The sequence below is a fragment of the Bufo bufo genome, chromosome 3 (assembly GCF_905171765.1).
Source record: "Bufo bufo chromosome 3, aBufBuf1.1, whole genome shotgun sequence".
NCBI classification, from domain to species: domain Eukaryota; kingdom Metazoa; phylum Chordata; class Amphibia; order Anura; family Bufonidae; genus Bufo; species Bufo bufo.
The window spans coordinates 99,559,893-99,574,608 of record NC_053391.1 but is presented as its reverse complement, the minus strand read 5'-3'; the positions used below and the strand labels follow the sequence as shown (position 1 = coordinate 99,574,608).

The 14,716-nt window shown below is 45.6% G+C and overlaps 1 protein-coding gene across 1 annotated transcript in view; it reads left to right on the top strand.

Annotated features, from left to right (window-relative positions):
* The first annotated feature begins 3,404 nt into the window (after positions 1-3,404).
* The window catches only part of LOC120993637 (stromal cell-derived factor 2-like), a 43,498-nt gene continuing 32,186 nt past the window's right edge, over positions 3,405-14,716 (top strand). The window contains exons 1-2 of the mRNA XM_040422115.1: positions 3,405-3,491; positions 9,003-9,236. Of these exons, the coding sequence (XP_040278049.1) occupies positions 3,405-3,491; positions 9,003-9,236 (321 nt within the window). The remainder of the gene's footprint in view (positions 3,492-9,002; positions 9,237-14,716) is intronic.

Below are 14,716 nucleotides of genomic sequence, written 5' to 3'. Positions count from 1 at the left end.
ATAGCATCCATATGGACAAGAAGATAGGCAAGAATGCCAAACCCTTGATCTCCATGATGCAAAGAAAAGATTTGCTCAGCAAAAGCAAAAGCCAATCTGTCTCTCTGTGTATTCACAGTTAATTTGGCCAAGGTAAAGTCAGCCAGTGGTTTTCCTAGACTCAGAACTTGGTGATGTCACTAGCTTCTGTGATATCATCACATATGCTTGAATCTGATTGGTCCTCAGGCTCCTCACTAGTTAATAGGCAGGACCATCACCCCAACAGAGCCGAATACCACAGTCCATCACAAAATACTGCCAGAAGTACAAAATGCATCCCCAAAAACTTCCAATGGCTGGCCCTCTGGGCATCGGTCCACCAGGAAATTTCCCTGTAAGGTCTATGGTCAATCCACCCCTGACGCTCTCCTATCCAAATTACTCCTAATATAAAGCCAGAGATTGAGGTTGTAGGCATTTATTTTTACACTATATCTTGGGGGAGGGGGACAAGGGCTGTTTTTTATTTTCTTTTTTTTTTTTTTTGTGCCAGAGTTGATTTTTTAATGCAAATCCGGCCCTGCCAGTGCTATGCTGCTCCTTAGTCTTCATGTTATCACTCAAGCTGGTAAGTATTACAACAGCAAAATCTCCTCAAAACCATACAATATACTGAACCAATGAGGATATGGAGTAATTTAAAACATATCTTTTATTAGTTCCAAAAATAAAATAAATGAGGCTCAAACGATTAACCATAAATTGGTGATAAGGAAAAAAAATAAATTCTTACCACCTCTGGCGTGTGTTGCTGATTCTTTCTTTCCAAGTCCAAAGGGGTAGTAATTATCCTGCAAATCTTGCGTCACAAACACAGAGCACCCGCTCCGATAGGGGTGACCTCGTCCGGAATCTGTCCCTTCAGTGGCCGTATCCCTAAAAAGCCCTCACTTTATTCCCATGGGGCGGGTGCTCTGTGTTTGTGAGGCAGGGACATATAGCCCCTTCCCTACTTACACAGTGTTTTTTAAGGGTAAGATACTTATTGTCCCTATGTAACAATCACAGCGTCCCGCCAAGATATTATTATTTACGGACAGAAAGATCCAGGATGGTAAGATTTACATTTTTTCCTTATTACCAATTTATGGTTAATCGTTTGAGCCTCATTTATTTTATTTTTGGAACTAGTAAAAGCTATGTTTCAAATTACTCCATATCCTCATTGGTTCAGTATGCTCCTTAGTCCTCCACTAAGTTTTGAACTCATTTGAGTGGAGCAGAATCATTGACCAGCCGCCTGTTTTACATGATATTTTTTCACACTTAAAAGTATATCAAAGGAGAGTGCGGGACATAAGATGTTTAGTAGAAGAATGGTTTCCGAATCAGGATGGAGCCGGCAAATGCCATTTCATATGGAGGTAGGGCCAGATTAAGGGTTCCAGAAGTACGGAGTACTCCATTTATTTGGGGCCCACTAAAGCAAAGCTTTCCTCCACCACACACTGGGGGACATATGGACTTATACACTGCTTTAAAATAATTCAGGAGGATTTGTTAGTGCAATAGGCTGGAGCATTTTCCTATAGTGTGCAAGCACGACCACCACTGCTAGATTGCAGGGTGGTTGTAACCACTGGATTCGAGTAGTGTATAATGTGAAGAAAAAATGAATCCGGCCAGCAAAGGAGGGAATTTGGACATTCACAATACATTAGTAAGTGCCTTGTAGTAACTTTCTCTACATGATAAATGCTATTTGCTAGACTCAGAGGAATTCCTGACCATTTCAAGTCTTAGCTGCAAATAGTTTCAATCATAGAATGCATACTGGGGGTTGTCTCTCGGACAGACACCATTTTGTAAGTGACAAGCAAGTGTCAATTATATTCCACAACAGTCCCCCCTTGGATTCTTGATTGTAGAACTTTCCCTGCCTAGTGAACCCTTGGGAATACCATTCGCAATCCTCTTCACCCACAGTGGCGACAACCTACCCCTTTTGGTCAGACTCCCGGTTAATCGGACTTATGATAGTACCCTGGGATTCATCTTTCCCTATCTCGGTACGACATCGTAATTGGTGGGGGAACTGTGTTGAATTTTTTGGTTTCCATTTCTTCTTCACCATATAGCAGCATGATAGGCTGTTCAGTAGTTGAGGTCACAATATTTTCACATATTTTTCAGACACAGGGTACAATGCAACATAACACTACTGACATTAATACTAGCATCAAGACTATCACCATACCTATCTGGGTGAGGAAGGATTTCCAGTTTTTGAACCTTCCAAAGTACTCATCCCATGGGTCTGTTATCCCTGAGTTGCGTTTTAATTCCTCTGAGAGGTTATTGCTTCAGTTACCTTCCCTTTGGGGCCAGTGTTATCTGGGATGTAGGTGCAGCAAGTTTCCCCAATCATTTTACAAACTCCCCCAGTCTCAGCTAGGATCATATCAAGGGCCATCCTGTTCTGAAAGGCCACATCTGAAGTAGCCTCTAACTGTTCTGCAATTCCTTTTAGGGCATCACAGGTGTAGTTTACAAATCTTTGCTGATTATAATATATGTAGTTTATCCAGTTGACGTTCTTGTTGATTGTCACTATTGGGAGTAGGGATTCAAATCCAGCTGCCACCTGATCTCTGGCCTTAAACTCGTTGGGGACCCCCCTTGGGACTCCTATTGCGTCTATACACATGTGGGTCAAAGCTCCCCTGTGGGGAGGCCTCCCTTTTTGACCTCCCTAAATAGGTTTTTTGAGTATACCCTCTAACGGTGGGGTCATCTTCTAGTATGTGAAGGGGCATTATGGCTTTTGCTAGGGTGCATTCACTGGACCAATTGCCTTCTAACCTAGTTCTTATTTTTCCGTCTCCACAGATCCAATAGATGTCCCCCAAAGATACCCTCTGATTATGTGTTTCAGTGGACAGGTTGCTGTAGGATAAGCAGTACCCCTTTGTGAAGTTGCCCAAGAATTTCTGACTGCCACGGTTAAAGTAACAGGTGTAGTTACCGGGATATATGGTTATGCCTTCACCTGGTTTGGGGTTTTTTACTACCAGGGGGTATTTTCTCTTCCACTTTTCACAGGCAGAGTCATTCACACTAGTGTTGGTGTATAGGCTGAGGAAGCAGCTTTCAGTCTCAGGAGGCAGATGCAAGGGCACTGTGCCTAGGTGTGGGCGTGCCCCCCCCCCTTGCATATGTAACAGTTCGTCTTATTGTGTGTGTCAGCATTGTATTTCATCCATTCTAACCACAGGTTAGTGTCAGAAAATCCTGTATTGGCGGCCATAGTATCTTCAAAGGTGGGGTCTGCTATTACTGTCATCTGCCTAAGGGAGGTAGTGTAGGGTTTGGATGGACCCTTCTCTATCTTTGTGAGATTATGTAGGTCTTTGAGGTGGAACATGCCCATGTCCCCAGCAGTTGCCCCCATCCAGGTGCCTATAAGGTATGTCCCTGCCTCATTGGGGCTGGGGTTTTCTATTGTGAGGGTAAGTGGCATGTTGGAGCCTGTTTGTCCACTTGGGTGGCATCTTCCACTCTTAAACAGCGTCATGCGGGTAAGCAAGGATTTACCTATTTTGTCTTTTTTGTCTCGGGCACTCTGAGGTCTGTATCCCCATGGGTCACCCGTGTTCCACCTAACTGCTCCCCATGAGTTACACTGTTCCCCATACTAGTTATCAGTGACACAGATGTATGTAGATCTATGGCTGCCCGTTTGGTATATGCTACATTGCCATACTGGCATTGGGCACAATACTAGACTGCAGTAATCGAATTTGAAGGTAGCCACGTGAGTGCTGGAGGAATTAAACCAGAAAGTGGTCAATATGTAGCCATCCTTCTATTTTTGTTGGGTGATGGCCACTTGTCCTCCTGTCTTTGGAAGATTCTGTGTATATGTGACCGTGTAGGTGTAGACAAAAAGTAGCAGAGCGATAACTTGCAACAGGCATCATGCAGATTCAGCGGTGTTTCCCTTGATATCTGGAGCTGGCACTCGTATTCTTTTGCAATGTGATGCGTGGATCCAGTTAGGTCTCCCCTCGAGTTTTACAGAAGTTGGGGTGGTCAGCAGCACCTGGTAAGGTCCCTCATATCGTGGTTCAAGGGTGCTTCTGATATGCTTTTTGACCACCACCCACTCTCCGGGTTTCAGAGTGTGGCTTCCTTCTAGGGAGTTAGGATCTGGAATGGAAGAGAAAACTTGTGCATGTATGTTAGACAATTGTTTACTCAGAGCTATCACATATTTGGCAACATATTCATAATGCATTTGCAACTTTTGCAGGAAATACTGTCCCATCCTTGGCCCTGTCCCAAATAGGATCTTGTATGGTGTCAGTTTGTGTGGAGGCCTTGGTGTGTGCCTAACTTAAAAGAGTGCTATAGGCAAGCACTGAACCCAATTGAGCCCTGTCTCCCTGGTCATCTTCAACATTTTTTACTTCAACACCCCGTTCAATATTTCAACTTTGCCGCTGCTTTGGGGCCTGTAGGGGGTGTTATACGCCAGGTGCGACCCTACCATTTCCCAGACTTCTTGGGCTAATCTGGCAGTGAATGCTGCGCCCTGAACACTATCAATGACCTCAGGTACTCCGAACCTACAGACAAGCTCCTGCATCAGTTTTTTAGCAGTAGTAGTTGCTGTCTGATTTCGGACGGGGTAGGCTTCTGGCCACCCAGAAAACAAGTCTATCACTACCAGCACATATTGAAACCCTTGGCACATTGGTATCTGGATATGGTCGATTTGTATCCTCTGAAAAAGATATAAGGCCTTTGGGCTCGGTTCTACCTGGATTACACTCTGCGCAGATGGGGCACGCTTGAGTATGTCTCACCAGGACGGGGGTGATCCCTGGGGCCACCCATATTTTATCAATTAGCTCTTTCATGATGGTTTTGGATTGGTGGGTGGGTCCTTGAGCTATTGAGGCTATTAGGGTATAGAAAGTTCTGGGTAGGCATACTCTCTTTCCCTGAGTCCGGATTAGTCTTCGAGGGCTGACTCTTTCAACCAGGTTTCCTTTTCCCTGGGAGTGGCCTGTTTCTACATTTGTTTCAGTAGGTCCCATGTGACTTCCTCTTGCTCCAGATCTTCTTGTACTGTCAGCATCTGTTCTGTCTGGGATCCTTCCTCTTCCATTGCTGCTCTCTTCGCGGTTTGATCAGCTAGGGCATTTCCTCTGGCCTCAGGTATGTGTATGGGCCTTTACCTTGATCACTGCCACTTGCGTGGGCAGGAGTACTGCTGCCATTAGAGCCGCTACTGCTGAGGCATTTTTGATTGGGGTTCCTGCGGCTGTGATCTAATCCCATGCCTTCCATATTAGTCCAAAGTCATGAACCACTCCAAAGGCATATCTGGAATCCATGTAGATATTAGCGGTGGAATCTTTTGCCATAAGGGAAGGCTTCGGTGAGGGCAATGAGTTCAGCCTCCTGTGCTGACTGGTCTGGGCGCAATTGTTTTGCACACAGCACTTCATGCTCACTAGTGACTACCATGCCTGTATGGGATTTCCCTTTGTCATCGACGTACCTTGAGCCGTCCACAAAGAAGGGTTTGTCAGAGGAGTGTCTTGGACCGATGGTGGTGTCCCTACTTCAGCTTCCATCATTGTGATGCAATCATGATCCTGTTCCTGGCAAAGAGAGTCATTTGAGGTCCAAAATTCTTCCTCCTGAAGATCTTCTTCAGCATGCAGATCAATAAAATCTTCAGAAGCATCTCCTGAATCTCTAGTATACTCCCCCCTTGGAAGAGGAAGGAGTGTAGCTGGGTTAAGTATGTGACATTTCTGAATGGTGACATTATCTGGCAGGGACAGACTACACTGCAGCCGGAGGTGGCGTTGTGCAGTGAGGTGTTTGGTGAGTTTGGGTAAGAACTCCAGTAGTGTGACCTTGATGACATATAGCCTGAAGGGAAGGCTGTAGTTAGGAATCCCAAGGACCGGAGCGGTTGCAATTGCTGTCTTCAACTTGTCAAAGGACTCATTTGTCTCCCATGTTAACTGGAACGGAGAGGTTGCATTTCGGGGAATACAGTAATATAGGGGCTGCATCAGTACTGAGGCATTGGGGAACCAGGGTCGGCAGTTTACTACCTTGGGCAATACAGTGTCCAAGAAAGACTACCTTGGGTAAACACAATTGGAGTTTGGTTTGAGATACTTTGCAGCCCAATTCGGCCAGGAACTGTAGGAGATAGATTGAGCAGGACAGATATTCCTGAAAGCTTGAAGCACAAAGGAGGATGCCTCTGGCTGTACCGCGATGTAGGCTAATAAGGTAGGCTTCCTTGTAACTCGGTAGTTTATACACAGGTGCTCAAGGTCATAACGAAATCAGAGCAACGCAACACATAAAACACAGTGTATCAAAATCTCATCAATTACTGTGGGGTTCTTACTTGCGTGCCCTCAAAGGCACCCCAACTGCTACCGCACCCCTTCCTCAGACAGATGACAAGAGGCTACACCAGGGGACACAGTATAGGCAAGATTACTCAGTTTTCTTACCTCATATCACGGGTAGCGATCCCGGTGTCCGGTGGTGCGCCCCTACTATGTCTGTTCTCCGGGGGTACGGAGATCAGGGGGGTCCAACCTTCGAGCCCCACACGTCGGGCGCCAAAATGTTCTGGTTCTGATCAATGGTCAGGTAGGTTGATACACTGCTCCAAATTAGATAAATAGATACGTGCATGCATGGCGAGAGAAATAACACTGACACTCTAGATAAGGTCAAAGCATAACTCTAATTTATTAGGTGGGGGCTTCACATTATATACCTTCCATATTAGTGGGAGGAGTGGGCTCACATGATTGGTCTTTTAGCAAGAAGGAATGTAAACAGGAAATAAGTTTAAGGCCTCTTTCACACTACGGTTTTTTTTTCCGTTTTGCGGGCCGTTTTTTACGTTCCGTATACGGTCCGTATACGGAACCATTCAATTCAATGGGTCCGCAAAAAAAACGGAATGTACTCCGTATACATTCCGTTTCAGTGTTTCCGTATCTCCGTTCCGTGCAAAGATAGAACATGTCCTATATTTGTCCGCAAATCATGTTCCGTGGCTCTATTAAAGTCAATGGGTCCGCAAAAAAAACAGAATGCATACGGAAATGCATCCGTATGTCTTCCGTATCCGTTCAGTTTTTTGCGGAACCATCTATTGAAAATGTTATGCCCAGCCTAATTTGCTCTATGTAATTACTGTATACTGTATATGCCATACGGAAAAACGGAACAGAAAAACTGAACTGAAACGGAAACACAACGGAAACAATAAACGGAACAACGGATCCGTGAAAAACGGACCGCAAATAGCCATACGGTAGTGTAAAAGAAGCCTAAGGCATATGTATGATAGAATTCCTGACAGTTTCAAGTCTTTGCTGCAAATAGTTTCAATCATAGAATGCATACTGGGGGTTGTCTCTCGGACAGACACTATTTTGTAAGTGACAAGCAAGTGTCCATTATATTCCATAACACATGTTTACTTCATATGGAAGAGGGGAATAAGCTGCTCCCAGACATGCCAAACATTTGTTTGCCCAAATACCTGTCACTAAGGGCTCATGCATACAACCGCCTGCCGGCCATGCCTGTGCTGCAGACGGCACCATGTGCCCGCCATCTGCGGATGCGCACCTATTCACTTTTTTGCAGTGTAGAGGCGCGGACAGAAAACCTACGGAAGCACTGCACAGTGTTTCCGTGGGCTTCTGATCCGTGCCTCCATCCTGCATCTCACTGTATCTTCACACGGCCGGTGCCCATATATTGTGGACCCACTATTTGCGGGCCACAATATGGGCAAGGTCGTGTGCATGAGCCCAAGGATGTGTTTATGCAGAGGTGCCCATAGACTAACAGCCAAACGTATGCCAAAACTGTACTGTTGGCATACACTTGGTAGGTATGCATTTGTATACCTTTTTATACTTCCGTTTAAATCCTCCAAAAAATAAGAAACTATGCCCGCTATCTCTATATTCACAGTCATACATGGAAAGCTAGATAAATAGTATAGATTTATAGTGGCTCACCCTTCTGATTGCTAGGGTAGGTGCTCTAACTAAAGTGTGGTTTACCCTGACCACAATAGGGGGTTAAGAATTATAAATATGTTTTATAGTGGGCACTCAATATCTGTTGCTATACATCAGGTCTGATTTATTGTAACTTATTTATTAGATAGTCATTAATTCATAACAATATAACATACCTACAATAAATAGAATAGAAATAGACAGTATATAAAATATATAAAATACAAAATATCTCGGTCTGTTGTGAAATATCGCGGTTTGTTAGAATTGATGACTTCAGATATATATCCAATATCTCTAAAACATATTTAAAAATTTATATAAAAATTCTCATGTGTCCTTATAAACGCTGAACCTATGTTCCTAGCGCTTCAGAGTCTCAATCGTATATTATATTATTGGTAAGAACAGTTCACAGTCTTATGCGGTATATCCGTGAGTGTAAATGTTCAATTGTACTCACTATTTGAAGTCCGGCTTGTACGTATCAGCCCGTGGTAGTTGGAACCTGCTCACAACTTATTACTGTGCGCCCCACGTGTAGCTGGCGTCCTGCGTCTTACTAGCGTTCCATGTGGTTCGGGCGTCGGAGGAATCTTTACTGGTTAGTTAGTTCAAGGTTCCTTACGTTGAGTCAGGGGTGATGTCAATTACCGTAGCTACTGAGGAAGAGGTCAGAGACTTTGAAACGCGTATAGCGGTTGGGATCCTTATATTGAAAAAGACACCTCATCATATCGGAAATATCAGCTGATCAACACGCATAGTTACGGACATAACCGCAGAGACGGTAATTGACATCACCCCTGACTCAACGTAAGGAACCTTGAACTAACTAACAAGTAAAGATTCCTCCGACGCCCGAACCACATGAAACGCATTTCTGGCGCAGTTTTTGTCTCCTTTTTATTCTACATCTAAAAGCTTTAGGTGTCCAAAGTGATTGTTCCTTATCTCCTCACCCCAGGCAGTGGGCAGCAGTCGGTGACTGGAGTTACGGCCGCAGACGATGGTAACAGTTACTGGCGAATCCGTGGGAAGACGTCGACTGTTTGTGAAAGAGGAACATTGGTTAAATGTGGACACTCTATCCGTCTAACACATGTCAATACAGGACGTAATCTACACAGCCATCACTTCACATCTCCATTATCAGGAAACCAGGTGGGTTCCATGATAACAAAAAATTATATAAATTAATTTTTTTCCATTTTTCTGTCAGCTTCTGCATGGATTAGGTCATGTGCTCCACTGCAGCCAGTGACTGGCCTCAGCGGTGTCATGTCCCAAAGAAGCATGTCCTGTCACATGATGTGCATCTTGGGGACACATTACCGCTGAGGCCAATCATTGGCTGCAATGGAGCACGTGACACGATCCATGCGGAAATTGGACAGACAGGGACCAGAAGTCCAGTGAATAGAGCCAGGGAGTTGCAACAAAGCAGTGGGCGGCAGACAAACATGGATTTTTACACAGGAAAAGAAAAAACAAATCTAGTTCCGATCACCTTAAATTTAATTTTTCTTATTGGTCCCAAAGCAAGTAATATTAGTGTGATATTTAATCACAGATGTGGCTCCCAAGAATGTAGTATTGGAAAATCCAAGAGCACTCCTAAAATCTTGGAAAAGATCGTACTGTTTATCTGGGGAACGTATCTTCTTCCTCACCTTCCTGTAATCTCCTTTCAATGTTCACAAAACTTCTCAGTCACATAAACATAATTTTCGGATGTAAACCACAGTGCGACATCTGCGTGCAGCCAAAACACTGCTCATATGTAACAGCCATTGACCACAGAATTTTGCGGGTAAAATTGATGGATAATCAGCAGATTTGTGCAGCCATTGGCTGCCGCATGTATCCCTCAGAGAGTGCGGAGGGCACTTCTGTAATATACCATATTTTTCGGGCTATAATATATTTTCCATTATTCCTCCGACCTCTGTATTAGACCCCCATTCCTCTTCAGATCAAACCCCCAAGCACCATCAGACCAAAAACAAGCAAAACTTACCTCTTCTGCTCCAGACCGGAGCCTCGTCCTGCACTCGCCGCTCCCTAGTCGTCTTCCAAGCCCAGTGCTGCACTATGACGTGACATCACACAGCATCAGGTTATAGTGTGCGCCTGCTGTAAGCAGTCAGGACACAGTGCAGAGGAGTGGTGAGTAAAGCCAATGCTGCGCTTCCCTTATAGATCCCTGTGCCCTTTGCATCCATAATGGAAGTGTTCATTATCATTTGGACTATAAGAAACACTGCCATTTTCCCCCACTTTTTTTCGTCTTATAGTTCGAAAAATATGATACTGTGTTTATTTCACTCTTTTAATGACCAAATTGGCCCCTAAAGTTCAGAGTGTCTATAGCGCTCCGGAATCTGTACATTGCTGACATGTATACGCGATGTACAGCTTCCTCTGTAACTGCAGGCATAGGGGCACACATTGCTACTTCTGCCTGTGCCCGCTCTGGTCCGCTAAAGCCTGGCATAGCTCGTAGGTGCGAGGTCTCCTGAATCGATGTGCTATACCAGGCTTTAGCTGAGCAGAGCGGGCTCAGGCAGGAGCAGCAGTGTTCTATGCAGAGCCCCTGCCTGTGCCCGGTCCACTCGGCTAAAAGCACTGCTTAGTACATGGTTCCGGGACACCTGCACCTTATGCCTCATGCACACAACCGTTGTTTTGGTCCGCATCCAAGCCGCAGTATTTGCGGCTTGGGTGCAGACCCATTCACTGCAATGGGGCCGCCAAAGATGCGGACAGCACTCTGTGTGCTGTCCGCATCCGTTGCTCCGTTCCGTGGCCACGCAAAAAAAATATAACATGTTCTATTCGTGTCTGTTTTGCAGACAAGAATAGGCATTTTTACAATGGGCCGCCTGTTCCGTTCCGCAAATTGCGGAAGGCACACGGGCGGCTTCCGTGTTTTGCGTACAGCAAAAAACGGAACGGTCGTGTGCATGAGGCCTATATGTTATGCCAGGTTTTAGCTGTGAGGATCAGACACAGGCAGAGCAGCTATGTGCACTCCTGCCAGTACAGAGCTCACTGTGCATGCAGTTTTGTGGACTCCATACACGGCATACATGTCAGCAGTGTACAGATTTGAAAGAGCTATAGCAGCCTAAATTTCGGAGGCCTATTTTATCATAAAACAGTAAAGAAAATAAATTGTATTACAGAAATTAATCATATGCTATTTAGAATTGTTTAAAAAAGTTATATAAAAGGTTAGTTGTCCTTTAAAACCTGTAGACTGTCTATGGCAGGGGTGCACAGCCGGCGGGCCGCATGCGGCCCCCAGAGCCAAGGTTTGCCGCCCCCATCCTCCTGGACAGAAACACAGATGATCGTGTGATCAGCTATGTTTCTGCCATGAGCGTCACACGAGACAGCATTACAGCTTCTGCTCCCGCACTGTAACAGGAGCAGGTCTGTTCACGGCTGTCGTGACAGTAGGCGAGCCAAGGAGAAGGCAGAAGCAGTGTATCAGCGCTTCCGCCTTCTCCTCAGATAGGTGAGCGGTGGACTATGCAGGATGGACCCGGCTTTAGGCAGAGGAGAGCAGAGCCTGGAGGGTCAGGAGACCCTGCTCAGCTCTGTCTTGTACGAAGCAGGTTGGTTTCCCTGTAACTTGGGCTCCTTTGGATGTACCAGTTACAGTGGAACTAGTGCAAAAAAATCTCCTATTGTCTCCTAAAGGTCTTTCAGTGACCTCTTGGGGACAAATTATGTGGAAAAAATATGTATATAAAAAAAAAAATGTTAAAAAATTATTTAAAAAAAATAAATAAAAGAACATTTTTATGATCCATTGGGGGACATTTTGTGTTGCAAAAATATATACGTATATAAAAATAAAAAAAATTATAGAAAACTATTTAAAACATTTAAAAAAAAATAATAAACTACAAGTAAAATAAAAAAAAGTGCAAAATAATAGTGTTCATTGTCCCCCAATATTAGCCTAGAGGTTTGGACCCTTTAAAATGTAACTTTTATTGGTTCAATTAAAAAGCAAAACACATCACCCTGTGATAACTGGGTGACCGAAAAATATCAGGACAGGATGTCGCCCAGCTACCACCGTGAATAGGTGAAATTAATAAGATGTAAATAGTGCAAATTCCACAAGGGCACTTGTGACATTAGTGATAGGTATAGGTTTTGGGGGAAGGTTAGGGCACTTTTGATGGGTGCTGGGGATGATTCTCTCCCTGTACCCGCCCTAGGTTAACCCTTTGCCCAGGGATGATGGTGGGATCTCCCTGTCCCCGTGCCTGCCCTGTCTGGCCCTGTACAACCCTGCACGTTAGAAATTTCACACAAATAATGATGTCAATTTTAACCCCGACGCATTTCCCCACCACGGTTCATCAGGGGGTCGGTTAGAGGAGGATAATAGTTGTAAATAACATCATAGATAAAAAAATAGATAAACAAATGTACTATGTCCTGGGTGATACAGTAAGGCAGGCCATGCTTGGGGCTGGATAAATCACAAAGGCTCTCTTATTGGTGAAGAGGGATGTCACTGATGTGCCCCAACGATGTCCGGACTGCCACCTGCCGTGTTTGGTAAGGCAGTTCATTGTCCCCCAACAGTCTTTTTATGACCCCTTGGAGGACATACCCATATTTTTTTAAAGGAGAACAATAAGAAAAAAATATTTTTCATTAACCCTCAGGTCAGACCAGCAGTCAGAACCTCAATATTAATCAGACCTCAGCTCACAGCCCCTATCAGACCCCCAATGTTAATAAGACCTCAGATCAGACCCCAATGTGAATGACCCCCAATCAGACCTCAGATAAGAGCTGCATTGCCTCTCATTAGCCCCCATTGCCTCTCATCAGCCCCTATATGAGCCCCCATTCCTCTTAGCAGCCCCCATGCCTATGTGCAGCCACCATATGTGCCCCCATGCCTCTTAGTAGCTCCCATATGAGCCCCCATGCCACAGAAAACTTTAAAATTCGATCCACTTCCTCCTGCTGTCAGCTGTGCTGTGAAGGCTGCGCACAGCGTGAGATCACAGAGCGCACTCACTCTGTGCGCATCCATGCACAGCCGACAGCTGAGGACCAGGAAGCGGTGAGTACAGAGACTACACCGCTTCCCGGTCCTCCGGTACTAATGAGCGCTTCCATAATGGAAGCTCTTCATTAGTATTCGCCCCATAAGATGCAGGGGCGTTTCTCCCCACTTTTAGGGGGGGGGGGTGCGTCTTATGGGGTGAAAAATACGGTATTATGTGGCAAAAATATACACTGCTCAAAAAAATAAAGGGAACACTTAAACAACACAATGTAACTCCAAGTCAATCACACTTCTGTGAAATCAAACTGTCCACTTAGGAAGCAACACTGAGTGACAATCAATTTCACATGCTGTTGTGCAAATGGGATAGACAACAGGTGGAAATTATAGGCAATTAGCAAGACACCCCCAATAAAGGAGTGGTTCTGCAGGTGGTGACCACAGTCCACTTCTCAGTTCCTATGCTTCCTGGCTGATGTTTTGGTCACTTTTGAATGCTGGCGGTGCTTTCACTCTAGTGGTAGCATGAGACGGAGTCTACAACCCACACAAGTGGCTCAGGTAGTGCAGCTTATCCAGGATGGCACATCAATGCGAGCTGTGGCAAGAAGGTTTGCTGTGTCTGTCAGCGTAGTGTCCAGAGCATGGAGGCGCTACCAGGAGACAGGCCAGTACATCAGGAGACGTGGAGGAGGCCGTAGGAGGGCAACAACCCAGCAGCAGGACCGCTACCTCCGCCTTTGTGCAAGGAGGAACAGGAGGAGCACTGCCAGAGCCCTGCAAAATGACCTCCAGCAGGCCACAAATGTGCATGTGTCTGCTCAAACGGTCAGAAACAGACTCCATGAAGGTGATATGAGGGCCGACGTCCACAGGTGGGGGTTGTGCTTACAGCCCAACACCATGCAGGATGTTTGGCATTTGCAGAGAACACCAAGATTGGCAAATTCGCCACTGGCGCCCTGTGCTCTTCACACATGAAAGCAGGTTAACACTGAGCACATGTGACAGACGTGACAGAGTCTTGAGACGCTGTGGAGAATGTTCTGCTGCCTGCAACATCCTCCAGCATGACCGGTTTGGCATTGGGTCAGTAATGGTGTGGGGTGGCATTTCTTTGGAGGGCCGCACAGCCCTCCATGTGCTCGCCAGAGGTAGTCTGACTGCCATTAGGTACCGAGATGAGATCCTCAGACCCCTTGTGAGACCATATGCTGGTGCGGTTGGCCCTGGGTTCCTCCTAATGCAAGACAATGCTAGACCTCATGTGGCTGGAGTGTGTCAGCAGTTCCTGCAAGACGAAGGCATTGATGCTATGGACTGGCCTGCCCGTTCCCCAGACCTGAATCCAATTGAGCACATCTGGGACATCATGTCACGCTCTATCCACCAACGTCACGTTGCACCACAGACTGTCCAGGAGTTGGCAGATGCTTTAGTCCAGGTCTGGGAGGAGATCCCTCAGGAGATCGTCCGCCACCTCATCAGGAGCATGCACAGGCGTTGTAGGGAGGTCATACAGGCACGTGGAGGCCACACACACTACTGAGCCTCATTTTGACTTGTTTTAAGGACATTACATCAAAGTTGGATCAGC